This window comes from Desmodus rotundus, chromosome 5 (genome assembly GCF_022682495.2).
Source record: "Desmodus rotundus isolate HL8 chromosome 5, HLdesRot8A.1, whole genome shotgun sequence".
Taxonomy (NCBI): Eukaryota; Metazoa; Chordata; class Mammalia; order Chiroptera; family Phyllostomidae; genus Desmodus; species Desmodus rotundus.
The window spans coordinates 166,923,130-166,940,335 of record NC_071391.1 but is presented as its reverse complement, the minus strand read 5'-3'; the positions used below and the strand labels follow the sequence as shown (position 1 = coordinate 166,940,335).

The window sequence follows — 17,206 nt, the reverse complement described above, 5'->3', positions numbered from 1 at the left end:
GGGAACTTGTTAGAACACAGAATCTGGGCCCAGCCCCACACCTGCAGAATCTGAAACTATGGGGGTGGGGCAGGTGATCTTTGTCTTCACAATCTCTGCAGGTGAAGCCAGGTGAAAACCACCGCTCTTCAGTGAGGCTGGGGAGGCGGCCGTGCGTGTGTGTGTGGCAGAGTGCAAGTGTGTGAGTGTGTACTTCTGTCTGTGTGGACATGTGGGTTTGCACACGCACACACCCATGAACAGACACTGGCCACCAGTGTCCGGGCCTGCCCCCCTGCTCTGCCTCCACGCCGGCCCTCAGCCCGTCTGCATCGCCGATGCTCGAATTGCCGCAAACACACGGACTCTCCGTGGAAAACCAGGTGTGCCGCATGCTCCCCCTTTTTCAACTTTTAAAACGACGGCCTGCGTGCCTGGCGGAGACCCAGGTGCCCCGCGGAACACGCCGAGGAGGGCGGCTGCTCCGCCCCACACGGCGATGGCACGCCTCGGTCACCACGCACAGGACTGCTGCTTCCACAACCCAACAGCTGCCCATGGACGGCTCTCCCACGGGAGACCACTGTCCTGGGCTCCACCTTAGCGAGCCCTCCCGGGACAGCCCCTCAGCTCGTCCCGCGCCCCCCGCGGCCCCTCCCCGGACACAAGCGCAGGAACGTGTGGATGTGCCCCCATGAAGGGGGCACAGGGAGGGCTGCAGACCGAGTCTAGAAGGTTCTGGGAAAGTCCTGAAAGGCATACTGAACTCACACAGACGCCGAGAGCGACTTCGCAGAGCTCAGCTGTCAACCGTCCCACAGAACCACGAGCGGAGCCCCGGCAGGTGTCCGGGACAGCCCTGTGCCCCTTTCTGCGCCAGCCGGGGAAGGCCCTTCTTTCCCAAAATGTAGGCACTTAGCCCACAAAACACCGGTGGCAGGAGAAGCACTCGGGGTTCATGTGACCAAAGATCCCCACAGACCGCAAGCTCGCCGTGGACATCCACGGTGACCATCCCCCGCCAGTTCAGTGGATCACGAGGACCCGTGCATCCACTATGTTATGTGCAGACGCGGTGACAATCACTGGACTGAGCCGCATCCCCTCAGAGAGGCCCGGCTGCAGCAAGCTCCTCAGGGGCTCCCAGGAATGACCCTTTCAGGGCGAGACCGCGTGGACATCAGGGTCTGCTTGCACTTTACCTGGCCACAGAAGTGACCGAGGTAATGGGGGCAGGGGGTGTCGGCGGGGACAAGTTAGGGCACCATAGGAGGTGGCTGGTCTGGGGGTGCGGAGGGAGGACAGGAACTGGTGAGGAGGAATCCCCCTGCACTTGGCCAACAAGAGAGAACTCAGAACCGAGAGGGACCGCGAGGAGCAGACTGGAAAGGGACCGACAGCAGGGCCTCCCGGCCGGACGGCGCAGCATGCTGGCCCCTTGCTAGTGCGGTTCCCTGGGTACGTCCCCTCCTGCTGTTGTGGACGAGGCAGCGTGGGAGCGAGGGAGGGAGCCAGCAGGCCGCCCGCCGGCACAGCCGGTCGGGACAGGTCCCGCACACTGAGCCGCGGGTTCGGGGGCTCAGGCTCAGCAGCAGATGCTGGTCGGTTCACATTTTCGATCAGAAAGCCTGGCAGGTGCCAACGTATAAAGCAAGGTCGTTTAGGGCAACTGCTTTAGTATCTCCCTTGTTGCAAAATCTCGACAGAACGAAAACCCACCCAAACACTGAACACAAGGACACCGGGAGGAGTCGTGGTGTTGGGGACACAGTGTCCGAGTCTGGCTTTCCGCTCGGTGCCGAAGCCGTCGTCCGTCACGGACCACGGGACAGACGTGGTTCCGAAGCAGAGAGAACCTCAGTAGAGGTTCTCGGGGATGACACCCCTTCCCAGCACCACCCCCAGAGCCCTAGCAGCAGCCACCCTGCGGCAGATGCAGCCTGCCTGTCCCCAAAGGCCAGCAGGAAGGCTTGTGGCCCTGCAGCCACACGGTCTCCATGGCAACCACTCACTCCTGTCACTAGTTGAACCTCTACAGTCAGCACAGGGCCAGTGCGGGCCCGGTGGCATGCTGGGCCCCCGTGAAACTCAGCTCGGGGCACTGGTGTGCGCAGCTCAAAACCTAGTGCCCCCAGGAGACGCCGCCCTTCTCCTGAGTCCGCCGCCATCTGCCAATGTCTAGCGCGGAGCTGGCAGGCCTGATGAAGCCGGGGGCTGCTACACCCGGCCCCATGTCTGCACAAGGGTGCAGAGAGGGAGGCTGCCCCCACGTCCTGGGGGTCGGCCGGTGTCCAGGCCGTGGGTCTCAGAGGCCCACTTCCCAGGCCACGTGGACCCTCACTGGGAGTCACCCTCCGCCTTCCAAAAGAACAGCGTCAGCCACCAGCCCGGCTCTCGGCTCCTCTGGGCAAGTCCAGAACCTCTTCCACGGCTGCTCGAAACCCAGCCAGCACGTTCCCTGCTTTCCCGGCGGAGGAGAAAGCTGGAACCGCACATTGCGCGCTTTCCAAGGCCGTTCCCTCCGTCCTAGGGGGCCCGCAGTGCAGGGGTGATCCGAGGACAGGGGTGCGAGGGCCCGTTCTGGCTTCCAGGCCCACAGAGGACGCAGAGACCACGGCGTGGACATGCGTGAACTCTGTTCTTCCCGCTAAGTGGGCTGGTGGCAGCAGGCAGACTGCCCTCATTCTAACCCTGCACAGCGAGTCCCCAGCGGGTCCCCAAGCCTGGCCGCCACGGTCCCAGCCCTGGGGAGCCAGAGCCCGTGCTCCTGCGGAGAGTTGCCGTCACCTTCCTGTGACGGGAGCGAGGCACAGCCGCCCCGGGAGTGAGCGCGTCTTCTTCGGGGGGCGGGGCACGTCTCCAGGACGTTCTGGGGGGCACCGTGGGCCTCACTGATTCATGGACGGTCCCCAGTCCTCGGTCCAGCACCGGCCTCTGGAGGCCACGCAGACCACGGTGTAAGCAGCCAGGACCTGCCTAGCACTTTGACGAGGCCGTGGAAAAACACACCTCAGGACCTGGCTGGTGTGGCTCCGTGGATTGAGCGCGGCCTGCAAACCAAAGGGTCGCAGGTTTGATTCCCAGGCAGGGCACATGCCTGGGTTGTGGGCCAGGTCCCCAGTAGGGGCGCTCAAGAGGCAAGCATACAATGATGTTTCTCTCCCTCTTTCTCTTCCTCTCCCCTTCTCTCTAAAACTAAATAAAATCTTTAAAAAAAGAAAAACACTCTGGCCTCACACTTGAGTCGGTGACAGCGGATTCTGGCCAGGTCAAAGAGCCTCTGTCCTCTGCACCGGCCACTGAGTCCCCACGACCCGACTCCTTGGCCATGCTCCTGAGAGCCCCTCAGCCAGTGTGGCCTGAGGACAGTCACAGGAGCGCCCAGCACCCGTCCCCCAGCTGCACCGTGGCTGGCAGGCGTGCAGTGACGGAAATAATGTGACTTTAACTCGGCCCTTTCCCTTAAAACAGTGAGAACATTCCAAGCGCCTTCTCAAGGCCTCGCGTCAGCAGCTGGGGGCGGGGCGAGGCGGGGCGGGGTTCCCGTCCTCCCCCAGAGCAGGTCCACACCAGCTGCCCAGTGGAAAGTCTGGGGCGGATTCCACAGCCGTCTGCCTGCATCCAAGGCCCCTTTGTTCTCAGTGCCATTCGACCAGGGCCCAGGGCCGCAGCGGCTTTCCTGCCGGGTGACCACATTACCTTGGACAACAAACAGGTGCCACACAGAGGCCCCACACCACGCCCTGGGGGCCTGGACAGTCCCATAACAGCAGGAAGCCTCCCACACGGGATTCCAGAGGGGGAGTGGACAAGCAGGTCAGCTGACCAGCAGTGAGGACAGTGACCTCAGGCACATGCCCCGGGGATGCTGGGGCACCTCAGGGAGGGACACCACAACCCGTCCATCAGCACAGCCCCACAGAGGCCCACTCTCCCCAATCTCCGGCCAGAACACAGGCGGAGAGCATCTCGTCACACGGGGACGCATCCACGGTGACCTGCGAGACACTGCAGGCCTAGGGGCTACCGCTTTTCTTAATGGATAAAACAGAACCTGGAGATCTGAAAGCCCCAGAGCCCCGACTCAAGCCAACCGTTGGTGGGTCCTGCACACACACATGCACACACACGCGTGAGCGCACACTCACACACGGGAGGATTGGGAAGGCGAGACCTTGGTGGGATACCAGACGGTATTAACATGTTAAGTTTTCAGATGCAATATTGTGGTTATTTTTGGAATTTCGTTAAATGTGGATGAACTGAAAACTAAAGCTCCACCGCGGACGAGTATCTAATTAGAGGTAATAGTGTCCACCTCTCGCTGACACCGAGAAAAGCCCAATGACCAGCGTGACAGACAGCTTCGGCGTTCGAGGCAAAAGCCGTCTGCCTGTGTGTGTGTCACGGATGTAACTCAGGTGCGGGGAGGCCCCAGGCCCTGCCGCCCCCTCCCCCCTCAGCTCCTTCCCTGCACACGTGTGCTCACGTTCACACCTTCTGTTCACACGCATCCCAGGGACTGCCGCCCACACCCAGCTGCCCACCGTGCTGCGGGCAGACAAGCCCCAGACCCGAGGCCGCCCCGCATCCTCCGCTCCCAGCACACGAAGCTTCCAAGACCTCGACCCCTGAGTCTAATCGCAAACCTTCCCCCTGCCCCCCCAAAACACCCCGCAGCCAGCACGGCAAACACACGCCCCCCCTTCTGAGGCCCCTGGCTTCAGGCGCAGCTCCCACAGCTGGCAGGTGGCTCTCCCACACTTGACAAATCACAATCAGCTCATCCTTCAAAGTCCAAATTAAATGACCTCACCTCCACCCACAAACGCCGGGCAAGCTGCCGAGGCCAGGCCCGTGGGCTCGGAGCCACACCAGCACACCCGCTCCTCGACCCGCAGCTCACCTGCCTCCACAGCAAGCCCAGAACTCAGCACCTCATCTTCTCCTCCTGGAGCCCCAAGCCCGGGGGGCCGCCTGCAAGGAGTATGGTGACAGCATGTGAAGGGGCCGCCCTGGGGCAGGAGGGGCTCCAGCCCAAAGCAGGGTGCACGGCGGCAGGTCCTGAGCTCACTTGGACCCGTGCCAGCACCACAGGTCCCCACAGGAGGGGTCCAGCCCGGCAGATCCTGGTTCTGGCTGAGGTTCGCTCCCCACACACCACACATATTATACTCCAGGCCAGTAAAACCTGCGTCAGGGGTCAGGGAGGCTGTGCTCAGAGGGGATGCACCTCTGGCAGGGCCACCCCCCAGCCCGAGCCTGCTGACTCTGGATCCCTGGCCAGCGCTCCGTCCCTGCTCCTCTCCCGGCTCCAGTTCACAGCCAGAGGTCCATCAGGGTTAACCCTGGACATGGGTGACGGCTGGCATGTGGGCTCGGCCGTCCTTGGTCAGGCACCCACCCAGAGCCAGCCAGCTGTGGGCGGGGCACCCAGATCCTCTGACAACCCGCAGGGCCAGAGCCGCCAGGGTCCCTGGAGAAACAGAACCCGTGGTGGAGGGAGGAAGGGAGAGCTAGACAGTGACCGGCCAATTTGTGAGGACCTGGCTCACATGGCCACGTAGGCCGGCAAGTCCGGGCCTGCAGGCAGGTCTGTGCCAGAGCCTGAAGGCAGAGTTCTCCCGCTCGGCGTTCTCCGAGCCGGTCCACAGGCCGCGGGCGCCCACCCACACTGCTCGGTCACCGCCTCACTCAAAGGTGACGGCTTTTCATGCGAACTCACTCAGAAAACGCTGTCACAGAAACCTCTAGATCACATTTGACCAAATACCTGGGCACTGCGGCCCAGCCAAGGTGTCATGTCGAATCTGCCGTCACAGGCACCAGGCGTCTGGGTCGCAGCCCAGCCGCAGGACAGATACTCTGTCAGGAACGGAACGGGTTAACCGGGGTGGCTGCTGCAGAGAGCGGAGCCCGGGGTCGAGCAGACGGAGTGGACAAGCCATGTTCGCCCACTGGGCCTCCAGGACTCAGCCACGGGTGGGCCGAGTCACCAGCCGGCCCAGGCACCGGCTCCGGGCTCCACCAAACCTGTCGGGTTTTGCTCAGCGTGTTTGTAAAGGTAAAGGCCTCCGATTGGGCTGCGAGTGTAATTACCTCCACTGGGGAAGTGGGTCATAAAACAGAACCAACAGATACTGATACCAGACAGTTCACTGGCCCAGAGGCCCCAGCGTCCCTGGCCTCGGGGCTTGCGACACTCAGGCCCTCCGTGAACCAGTGTGGTGGTGGGCGAGAAACGTTCTCCGAGTGCTGAGTGAGACATTCCCACCATCAGAACGTGTCACAGCACCAGGGCAGATGCCAAACGCGAAGGAGACCACAAGGGATGTGCCGGGGCCGAACCCTTAGGGGAGCCTCCGGGAGGACGGCAGAGACAGAGAGCGGCTCCCCCCACACGTCTTCTGTGCAGGCCTCTTTGCTGCCCATCACCAGCCCTGCCCGCCGCACCTGCGGCTCCAGAGCACTCTTCTCGGCCGTCTCCGAGGGGCAGGGCGAGGCCCAGAGGCAGCGCCCACTGTGTGCAGTGGCCAGAAAGACGTCGCTGCCATTGGTTTCTGCCAAGGGCCAGGGGCGCTGTGAGGCCGGAGTGTGGGGGAGAAGGCCTCGCTAACACGGAAGGAGGAGGACACTGGGCTTCGAAGCCTGTGCGACCGAGTGCGGGAGGAAAGAGGTGCAGGTCTGCGGGAAAAGCGCCCCCTTTCTCCAGCCTGGAGCCTGTGTCCACCCCACTCCTGGGCCTCGCAGTGGGGACGCAGAGGTGCCCGGACAGAGGTACGCTGCAGCCACGTCCCACCGACACGCCCAGCCTCCCCAGCCATGAGCACCTGGCGGCTAGGACTGCGGGGCAGCAGCACCAGTGTGTGGCACATCAGAACGGTCCCCGTGACCGTGACGAGGGAGGGAGAGATGGCAGGTGGGCCGATGCATGGGTAGGCGGAGAGGTGAGTGCATGGAGAGGTGAGTGGAGAGGTGAGTACATGGGTGGGCGGACATTAGATTTGTGGGTGGGTGGAAGGATGGGTGGGTGGAAGGATGGGTGGGTGAGGAATGCGCGGGTGGTGATGGATCAGAGGGGGGTGGGTAGCTGGGCGGATAAGTGGGTAGATGCACGGGTAAGTGGGTGGAAGACAGGATGGATGGATGGACGGGTGGGTGGGTGGAGGAGTGGGTGGTGACGGGACTCAGAGTGGGTGGGTGGACAATGGGTGACACAGGCATTGACCAAAGAAAATTAAACAATGAAAAACACGCACACGAAAACAAACGCTGGAGAGGAATATTTGGCTTCCTGCTGCCATGCCAACGCAAACATCCCACATGTCTGAATTAGTAACAGTGGTGACTAAGTGTATCCACTTTAATTGCTGTTTTTAAAAGTTAAAGGACTGCTCAGCTGGTCACAGATTTTTAGAAATATTGTTTCACCGCAGGAAGCCCCGAGCTTCCCCGAAGGAAGCCCTGTGGAGGAAGAACAGTCCAAATTTAACAAGGGTTGCCGGTGCTGTAGAAACTCACTCCGTTCACCTGCCCCCCCGCCCCCGCCGCCTCCCACCCACGCCGGAGCGCAGGGCTGCCACACGCTGCTTTCTGCCCAGAAAGAGAAAACTCTCATCTAAGCGCGCGATCGTGGGCGAAACTCCTTCCCACCGCTGCCAACGGCAGCCTGGCGCTCACTCATTTACAGGGGCTCCGCGTTTCCAGGACACTGTTCTCACTCGGTAAGGAGCCCCAGGGCCCAGCAGGACGGCACCCCCCGCCCAGGCGGGGCGGGAAGGGGTCGTGCAGGTGCGTCCTGCACAGCTGGGTTCAGTCCGTCGGGAAACGGTGCGTCTACAAGACAAGGTGCGCTTCCTGTTTACCCCACGGGCATCCGCTGGACTGCGGCCGGGCACAGAGTAGGGAACAGCGGCACCCAGAGAGCTCACGGCTGGCCCTACGCCCAGAGTCACGCGTGGCCCCACAGCCTCCCCAGGCCGAGCGAGGAGCCTGCTCCTCCCGGGCTCCTCTGCACAGCTCTGGTCCCCGTCTGTCCATCGGTCCCCCGTCCACAGAACTCGATAGCGAGAACAAACAACAGCGCCCATCATCACAGCAGCGACCGCGCCAGCCTCGGGGAGCAGCTCACGCATTTGCCCTCCATCACTCCTTGGACCGCCCCACGAGTGGGCCGCGACCTGCACCCGGTGCCCCTCAGGGGAGCCCAGCACAGCCAAGGACAGTCCCCACCACACGCCACGACGTGATTTGCGTGCAATTCTACAAACGTGCCCTGAAGTGGCCCCAAACCCACACACAACGGCATCGCTAGGCTTCCAGATGGGACCGTGGACGACAGCCATGGCCCCGCTGTCCGAGGCGGAAGATGGACAGATGACGATGGAAGATGAGTGAGCGACAGATGAACAGGGAGCTGAGGGAGAGACGATAGACGGGAGACAGACGACAGAGAGACGTGCGGGGAACAGGCGGGGACAGAGGCCCAGGGATGCGCACAGGGCGAGGGCAGGTGGGCACCGATCAGTGCGGGCGGCTGATTTGGAGGTGAGGAGGGGCTCCGCCTGTGCGTGTGGGCGGGCGCGGAACTTTGGACCCACGGTTTCCTCTAAGGACGAGATTGTTTATCTGTGTTGTGGCACAGCCCCGCTGTGAATGAGTACGTCGTAAAATCAGAACAGACAGGAGGGCGCGGTGAGGCGGGGCCCGCGGGGGCACACGCAGGCTCCCAGGACCCCTCCTGACGCCCCTGGTGGGGGCCTCAGAGACACCACTGGTCCCTGCTTCCCAGCAGCTGCGACCCATGCCGAGGATGGAAGTTCCTCTCGGTCTCCCCCTTCAGGCCCCTCGCCGCTTCACCGATCACTCCTAGAGCTGCCCAGGACCCACGGACCCAGACCTGAGTTGTCCCAGCACCTTAGAGAAGTGTCAGCTCAGCGACGGGCTCCCAGGATCTGGGGCCGCAGCCATGGTCGGGGTCACAGGCGACTGGGCCGCCCCCTACGGAGGGTAAACCAAGGGCCTTCACTCTGCAAATAACAAACCCCCTCGTGAGGAGAGGAAGCATTTGCACCCTGAATCTGCTGGGACGGTGCTTGCCGCAGCGCACAGCAGGGGCTGAACTGAGCCAGCCTGGGGACGCAGGGACAGCGGGGACAGTGGCAGGGCCCTGGGTGGGAACCCGAGATTCACAGAGCGAAGGGACCACGAGGGGCCCAGCACGGGCGGCCGAAACCTCCCCATGCCTGGCTGTCTGAGCCCCTGCCTGCAGGAGGGATGCAGGGGGGATAGGTGATCGGGCCCCAGGCCCCAGGAGTGCAGTTTGGAGCGAGCACTGAGCCTGCTGGAGCTCACTCCACCACCCCCCGGCCCCCCACCCCCCGGGCGAGGGAGACAGCACCAGGGTCCCCGAGCCATGGCCGCGGGTTCAGCCAACATTTCTTTCTCGAACAGAAGGCTCTCTCAGCTGCCCGGCTCTTCCTCTGTGGCCAGCAGGCAGCCATGGGCCACATCCCTCTCCCCGAGCTCCAGCCACACCAGGCCTGGCCCTGGCCCCTGGGCCCCAGTGACAGCCGCCCCACAGAACCCAGGCTGGATCCTGCGGAGGCTTCAATGCCCGGACTGTGCGGCCCTTTCTCCGGCAGCCACAGCCGAGCCTCCCCACACGGGAGCAGCAGGGCGAAGAGCCCTGATTTCCTTTCAATCCCGGCTCGGCCACGTGAACTCATTCTGTTGTAATCGCCATTTACTTTTTGCCAAACTTCACTGCAGTAGGGTTAAAGGTTTTAAAAATTACCCCCCAAAAGTGAGTGGGGACTCTCACCCTCAAACACGATGGACTAAGTTCCCCTCTTGTTAGAAACAACCAAGAGGCCAGCAGAATGTGTGAAGCCACGCTTGCCGAGGCCCGTCGGTCAGCAGCGCCCACGGCCCCTGAGGGACCGAGGGCCAGTGAAGTGACCACTGGTGGCCTGCCCCCAGGAGGCTTCTTCCCTGATGGAAACGCGTCTTCAGAGGTCGGGCGGGACCCTCCGCCTCGAGGCTCGTCCTGCAGAAGGAGCGCCAAGCCTGCGGCTTCCAGGGCAGGCACGGGGCGGGCCACGTGGGGACCCAGCACATGGAGGGTCCCGGTTCCGTCTTCCATGCACCAACTACCAGGAGGGCAGGAGGGGGGTGCGGGGCGGGGGAGTCAGATCACAGAGGAGCCACCACCAAGTCCGAAGTGAGTCCCTCGGGAGGACCCTGGGGACACACACAGGGCGGTCTGACTGTCCTTCACCCTCGGCCTTCAGGTGAGTTCTTGCGGGGGTGGTCAGTGCTTCCAGTTTCTCTCCCTTTCAGGGCGCTGAGAAATCAGGGAGAGGCAGTGTCCGGAATAAACTGATCAGCCAATTACGGCGCCAGCTGACCCCGCACCAGGGCCAGGAAAGGGGACCTGAGACTAAACTCGTGACCCCGCCACCTGCCCACTGACTCGCGGCCGCTGCGACTCGGGGCTCAGGAGGGGTGGTCGGGTGGGACCCTCTTCGGGTTCGCTGCTGTCTGTGGCATCTGCAGGGAAACCAGTGACGGGGGAGGAAGAACGACTCCTGTCTTTCAACACTCCCTTCAAGAAAGATTTTCAGCTGTAGGCGGTATTGCAACACAACACTCGCCCGTCAGGGAGAACGCAGCAGCTCGACGCTGTTACTGTCAACGCCACAGGAGCATCCGGTCACCGCGGACGCGGCGCCGGGCGGGGACGGGGTGCAGTGCGCTGAGCCGGTGACCCCGCAGCGCGCCAGGACCCCAGGGGGCGCCTGGCCCATGCAGAGGCCGCGGAGTGTCCTGCCTCACCACCTAGGATTCAATTCAGTCAAGTTCAATGGCTTTTAGACTGAATTTACCAAAAAAGGCATTCTTAAGCGCACCTCATTTTCGTGGGCGCCCCCAGGTGCCACGATCAGCCTGCTTGGCCAGCCTGGACTGTGGCTCCGGAGTCCAGAGACACACCCTGGCCTCTCCAAGGCCACGCAGCCAGGGGAGATGGGACGCGGGTCCCCTGCGGCCCCCCACGTTCCCACTGGCATCTGGTTTGGCTCCTCTGGCTGTCAGGGGCGCCCCAGCAGTGGGAACAGGAAAGCCCCCCCTCAGCCGCTGGGACGCAGTGCTGGACACAGCTGACGGCCAACCCTCACCCAGTTTCAGGCCGAGGACGTCAGCTCGGGGGCTGGGAGCTGTCCTGGCAAATGTCCCGTCGCTGACATTTCCACTGTTGAATCTTGTCCAACCTGCCCGGCACCCACTCTTTGTAGCAGGACGTCCCACTTTCCCCTGCAGGCCACGAACCCTAGAGCCCTCGCCTGCCTGCAGCCACGGGCAGGGGTCTGTGGCCTGGGAGCCAGCGGTCCCTGGCCTGCTGGGCGAGACCTGCACCCCAAGTTGGGAGGGAAGGACAGACAGCCGTCCGTTCAGCCCCAGGAGCTTGATGTGTGCACACCAAGACTCACTCCCTCACCGGCTGCGGCTCTGGCCCCCGGAAGGGGGGCCAACAGCTGCTGCCCCTCACTATGCAGGGAAACCGAGTCGCAGAGCCACGCACACAGAGAAGGAAGCGAATGACGCACCCAGACTGCGTGACGGCTGTGGCAGGCGGACCGTGGGGGCAGCCAGCGTGCGGAGAGAGCTGCTCTGACTCAGCCACGGGCACTGAGTGGCTCTTCCCGGTTGCGGCCATTTCCTTCACTCACTGAAAACTCCAAGGCGGGAGGGAGTTCTCACCTGGGGCCCCACTGGGCCGCAGAGTCCAGGGAGGCACAGAGCCCGTGCCCTGGGGGCAGTGTCACACAGCCCCGGGGGCCCCCCGGACCCCACCCCCCTCAGCGGGCTGCCCACCCGCTGCTGGCCCCGCGCAGTGGGTGCCGCCTCTCGCTTTGTGAAGAAAAAGTACAGCCCCCCTTGCCCACGGGGGATGCGTCCTGCTGAAACCGCCCCTAGGATGGAGCCCTGTGTTCACCGGGTTCTTCCTCTACGTACAATATGACCAAGTTGAAGTTACAGATTAGGTGCAACGGGAGGGGAACGACTGAGAATAAAACACATCAACGATGACAAGAGAGTGGAACAGTTCTCTGCGAAAACGCCTCAGACGGTGCTCTCTCCCCCTGAGAGGAGGCACTTCCCAGCTCCCGTCGCTGCTGCTGTGCCCTGGGGGCTACGTGAACACCAGCCCTGCCCCACGGGGACAGCTGATCTGACCGAGGGCCAGCTGCTATGGGGGGAGGGGACAGAGGATGAGTCAGGTCCCCGGGGGAAGACCGCCGGACGGAGGCAGAGTTCATCAGCAGCCTGCAATTCAAAACTTAACAACTGTTTATTTCTGGAATTTTCCACTTCATGTTTCTGGACTGCAGCCGACGGTGCATAACTGAGACTGCTGGTCACTGGGACCAGGGGAAGCCTGATGCGGGTAAGGGGACGATGGCCCTGGCACCTGCCTGCTTTAAATTATGCCGAGGGCCCTTTTCAAATGCACTCGAGCTGTGAAAACACACATTCTGGCTTCATTACGACAGGGCATTAAAGGAACACAGGGATTCGTTTTACTGGAGCCAAAGGCTCCAACTTCCGGACCTCGAGCATCCTGCCAACCCCGGGGGATGCAGGGGGCCTTGACATCCACCGACCTTGAACGTCAGCACCTGGGGCAGAGGCCCTCCCAGAACACTGCCCCTCCAGTGCCCCGCACTGGGGGCCCGTTTCTAGCCCCACCCAGCTGGGCAAAGTGCAGTGGCAGGAACTGGGTTCTCCTGAGCCAGATCTGGGGCGGGAGCTCCAGCGGAGATAGGTGAACAGGGCAAGCTGGGCTTCAGGGAAGACGGGGCCTTCCACCCGTGTGGACATGGGCCTGCTGAGGCACGCAGTCGCCCCAAGGTGCGGGGTGCCCAGGGCCTGGCGGTGCATCGGCCGCTCATCCTCACCGCCCCACCACAGGCCGACATTCTCTGGGCCCAAGCTGGCTAGGGGGTCCATGAGGCGGGAACCGGAACGGGGCACAGCCGCAAACACTCGGGAGGTGATCGGAAAATGGGGGCGTGGAAACAGCTGCCTGCCAGGCAGACGATGGCCGGCGGGGACCTGTGCCTTGCCCCCACCATGCTGGGCCGGTCCCGGGCTGCTCGGCAGCATCCCTTCCTGGCCGCATCCCCAGGCCCCTCCAGCACCTCGGGCCTCCTGTACTTGGACGGCAGTCTGGGACGAGCCAGCAGCTGCAGACTGACTTGCACTGAGGGACGGTGAAGGGTGGAGTCCCATGACCTCAGAGTGGAGGCCACAGGGAAGCGAAAGGGGCCAGAGAGGAGGGCCATGGAGGCGGAGAGGCAGGACCTGAGGAAGGCAGGAGGGGCCGAGGGACACGGTCCTTTGATACCAGCTTTTGACTAACAGGCGACAATCTTCTACTGTGGTGAAGAACAGGGCGCAGGATTTGACCTTCTGGGCAGACAGGAGATATGCAGGTGCTGAAGGTGCCTGGGGGCGGGGGGAGCGAGGGGGGCCCTGCAAAGCCTGGGGCAGAGCATCCCTCCTGCTGCTGGGCCCTGGGCCTGCACTGAGGGTCACACCAAACCTGAGCCACAGGTGGGCGGTCTCGGAGCAGCATTTCCGGGAGCCCAACCTTGGGTCCAGACACTGCCCCACCAGGCCCGGCCATATGCGGTGGGTCCGGTCCATCCCGAGGTCCTGGTTCAGTCTCATGGGCTGGTGGGGGCGAGGCGTGGAAGCAAAAGGGTGATGCCGTGGCTGCGTGGCCTGACTGACGTTGGGGCCAAGTTCCCAATTCCTACCATCAACTTTTAATAAAACAGTAACAGCTGTGAGAGCAGAGACCCGGGGAAAAGCTGAACACGGGTGTTTCTGCGTGAGTGGAGTTTATAAAGTGACTGAGTCCCAGTGAGCAGACCGGACCTCAGGGGTCATGCCAACGTGACCCCCCAGACCCCACCCCCTACTTCCCCAGGGTGCTCCCCACTGGGCTGTCTCCTGCCCAAACCTCCTGCCCATCACCACTACCTCTCCACTTGGCCCTGGGTCCCCTGCCCCAGGCCCCTGGGACCTGTCCCCGGGGTGTCCACACGGGGTGTGGGAGGAGGGGGGGATGGGCCTTTCCTCCCAAGAACCAGGCTTGCGAAACGCCTCTGACCAGGGCTCCTCGACTCGGTGGTCTACTGGGCTTCGGGCCCGCGGTGCCATTCTGCCTGGTGCAAAGACTGGGGGACCACGGACAGCACTCCAGGGGACCCGGAAAGCAGGCCCACCCTCAGCGACCCTGCCACCGCGTCAGGGTGTGTGGCCGCCCGGCTCTGGCGGCAACACTCCCACTTGGAAGTGTCGTTCTTTTAAAAAAGCAAATAAGATTTGGCCACAGAGCACAGTGCGAGCCCCCGGCAGAGGCCAGATACAAAAATGGGTGCAGGGTCCCAGTTGCTCCCACTGACTCACTCAAGAAATAAATTGTCTGTATCCATAAAACCTCACTCCCCGTCTGCTCCGCTGCTAGACGAGGCCGACTCTCCGACCCAGGGGCTGGTTCTCCGCTGAGGACTCCCACCCCCGCCCTGAAGGCCGGGCCCCTGGGAGCCGGGTCTGCGCCTGCACTTTGTCTGCAAAGTAGGCGCGCTGACCGCCCACTTCCTGAATAGTTCGCTCAAAATTTTACAACTTCTGCAGGTCCTGCGGCGGAGCCAAAAGCGCTCGTTCAGCCAAGAGAAGTGGAAACTATTTTTGGCATCCAGAAGGGCAGACGCAGGGCGCGGGTTGCAGCGGCGCCTAAAGCGCTCGCCTGCATTAACTTTGAGCGGATTCCACGTCCAAGTCCTTCCACACAATTCCGGGCCCCGGGCACCCGCGTCCTGGGCACGGGATCCGGCCTCTGGGGTGCGCGGGGTTTGGGGCCCGCGGAGAGGGGCGCGCGTAACTTTGCGCGGACGGCGGCGCCCGGGATCCCCGAAGTTTGGCCCACCCGTGATAGCGGCGCCCGGCTGGAGAGGAGTGGGTGACGCGCTCGGTGGAAATCCCGCTCGGACCCCGGCTGCCCAAACCCCAAAGACCAGCCCCGCGCGGACTCTCCTGGTGCCTCGGCCGCCAGGCGCGATCGGGGAGCAGGGAAAGGCCGAGACCGTGCGCCTCGCGGGGCCGGGACACCCGGGACAGGGGGTTCTGGGCACCCAGGCGGATGCGGGAACAGGGGCGGGGAACCTCCGGGACTCAGGATCCCCAAGCGAGGCTCCTGGAGAAGGTGGAGAGGGGGGCGCTGAGCAGGAGTAGGGGGAGGAGCAGGGAGAAGAGCGGGAGACTCGAAAGAAAGGGGGGCGGAGGCGGGCAGCGAGCGGGTGGGGGACGGGCCGCCCAGAATGGGGTTTTCCCCGGCTGCTTCCGACGACTTCCCAGGCCAGCGGAGGACTCCGAGCTGCGAACAAAGACGGCTCCGGAGGCCGCGCTCTGCGCTCGGGTCCGCCCTCCGCGCCCCGGGTGCGGCGGACAAAAGCCCGCGGGCCCCGCCCAGCCCCGGGCCCCCGATTCCCTCCCCCGGCCCCCACGGCCCCCGCGCCCACGCACTCACAGAATGGAGGTCTGCGGCGCCACGGCGGGCACGGCCTCCAGGAGCAGATGCATGCAGCGCACGGTGCTGCGGAAGCACAGGCAGCGGCTCGGGCACCCGGCGCCCGGCCTCTGGGCCACTGCGACCAGCGACCCCCAGCCGTAGCACAGCAGCAGCGCCAGCAGGCAGGAGCGCGCGGGGCGCACGGCCATGGCCACGGCGCGCGCGGACGCTCGGACGCCCCGACCACCGCGGAGGCCCCGGCGCGTCCCCGGCCGGGTCCGGACTGCGCCCGCCCGCCCGCGGCCCACGTCCCACGTCCCAGCTGTGCGGGGGGCGGGGGGCGCCAGCTGTGCACATGCGCGCGGCTCCTCCCTTCCCCGCCCCCCTCCCCAAGAGCAGGGGCGGGGCAAAGACCTCCGGCCGCCGCGCCCCTCTCCCCGCGGCTGAGCTCCCGGGGGCCGCGGAGACGGGGAGGCCGCGGTTTCAGTCCCAGCGCTGCGCCCTGGAGCTGGCAGCTGGGGCCTCGGCTTCCACTGTGTGCGCGACGCTTTCATTGTTTTACGAAACAGTTTTTACAGCGCTCACTCTGTTCCAGGCCCGGTTCCAAGCTGGTGCTTTTTTTCTCCCCGTGTCCCTGGCTCTCCCCGCACGCGCGCACTCGCACACGCACGGAGGCTGTAGGGCGCCCGCCCGCTGTCCCCAGGGCCCTGGCTGGGCGCCGCGCTGGCCAGGTGGCCGCTCCACGCCCCGTGGTCCCTCCCCTGCGGACTCGCAGAAGCAGGGCCCGGCCGCTGCGGTGGCACCCGTGTGAAGCCGCAGGACTGTCCAGCACGAGCTGCGGGACGAGGGAGGACGCTGATCGGAAATGAGCCTTTGTTCCCACCGACATCGCCAGTCTAACCGGGGGGGGGGGGGGGCGGGGGGCGGCAGCGCGTCTCCCGACCGGCGGTCCGGTCGGTTTCAGAGTCCTCGGCGGGGCTGCGGCCCCAGCTGGAGGCATTTGGCAGATAAGATTACCGCTGATTAACTCCGCCGGCCTGGCTTTCAGTAGCGAAGGTCGCCCTCCATCCTGGGGGTGGGTCCCAGCCTATCAGTTTAAGGCCTTAAAAGTGAAAACGGGTTTCCCCTGGAATCTCCGCCTGAAGCCTGCGTGCGCTTCCCGTCCGCTGGCCTGCGCCGGGGCTTCGGGCCCCCGCCACCACTGCACAGGCGGGCTGCTTAAAATCCACGCAGCGCTCCGTCCGCCTTCCTTCCTCCCTCTCTCCCTCCTGCGCACGCCATCGCCATCCACTCGCCCGCCCCCCACCCATGCTGTATGTAGTGACTGCGGTCTCCGAGGACCCCGGCTGGCACCCAGCCCTGTGCGGGCGGCGGGCCAGGCGCCCCGGCGGCACTTGGGGGCCACTCCTAGGATGATTTAGGCCCGAAAGAATTTGCGTTTAGTGGGGAACCTCTGACTTCCTTGGAGCCCGACGCGCTTCCCACGCCTTTGTTCCTGGTTGCCCGCGCCTGCCCTCTGGAGGCCGCGGGGGCCTCGCGCATCCAGGAGCCCCGCCACCGCGGGAATCAGTTGAGGGCTTGGGTGGTGCGGGAGCCCGGGTGAGATGCTCGGTTTTCCGCACCAACGCCTGCCTCCAACTGATGCTC

General features: G+C 64.1%; 1 protein-coding gene across 2 annotated transcripts in view; it reads right to left on the bottom strand.

The window, feature by feature from the left end:
* PXDN (peroxidasin) overlaps window positions 1-15,934 on the bottom strand; it is a 55,590-nt gene extending 39,656 nt beyond the window's left edge. Inside the window, exon 1 of one of the 2 annotated variants that reach the window (XM_053924597.2) lies at window positions 15,578-15,934. In XM_053924597.2, coding sequence (XP_053780572.1) covers window positions 15,578-15,768 — 191 coding nt within the window. In that variant the 5' untranslated portion in view covers window positions 15,769-15,934. The remainder of the gene's footprint in view (window positions 1-15,577) is intronic. The other variant, XM_053924596.2, reaches the window with a different exon arrangement.
* Between the last annotated feature and the right edge of the window lie 1,272 nt (window positions 15,935-17,206).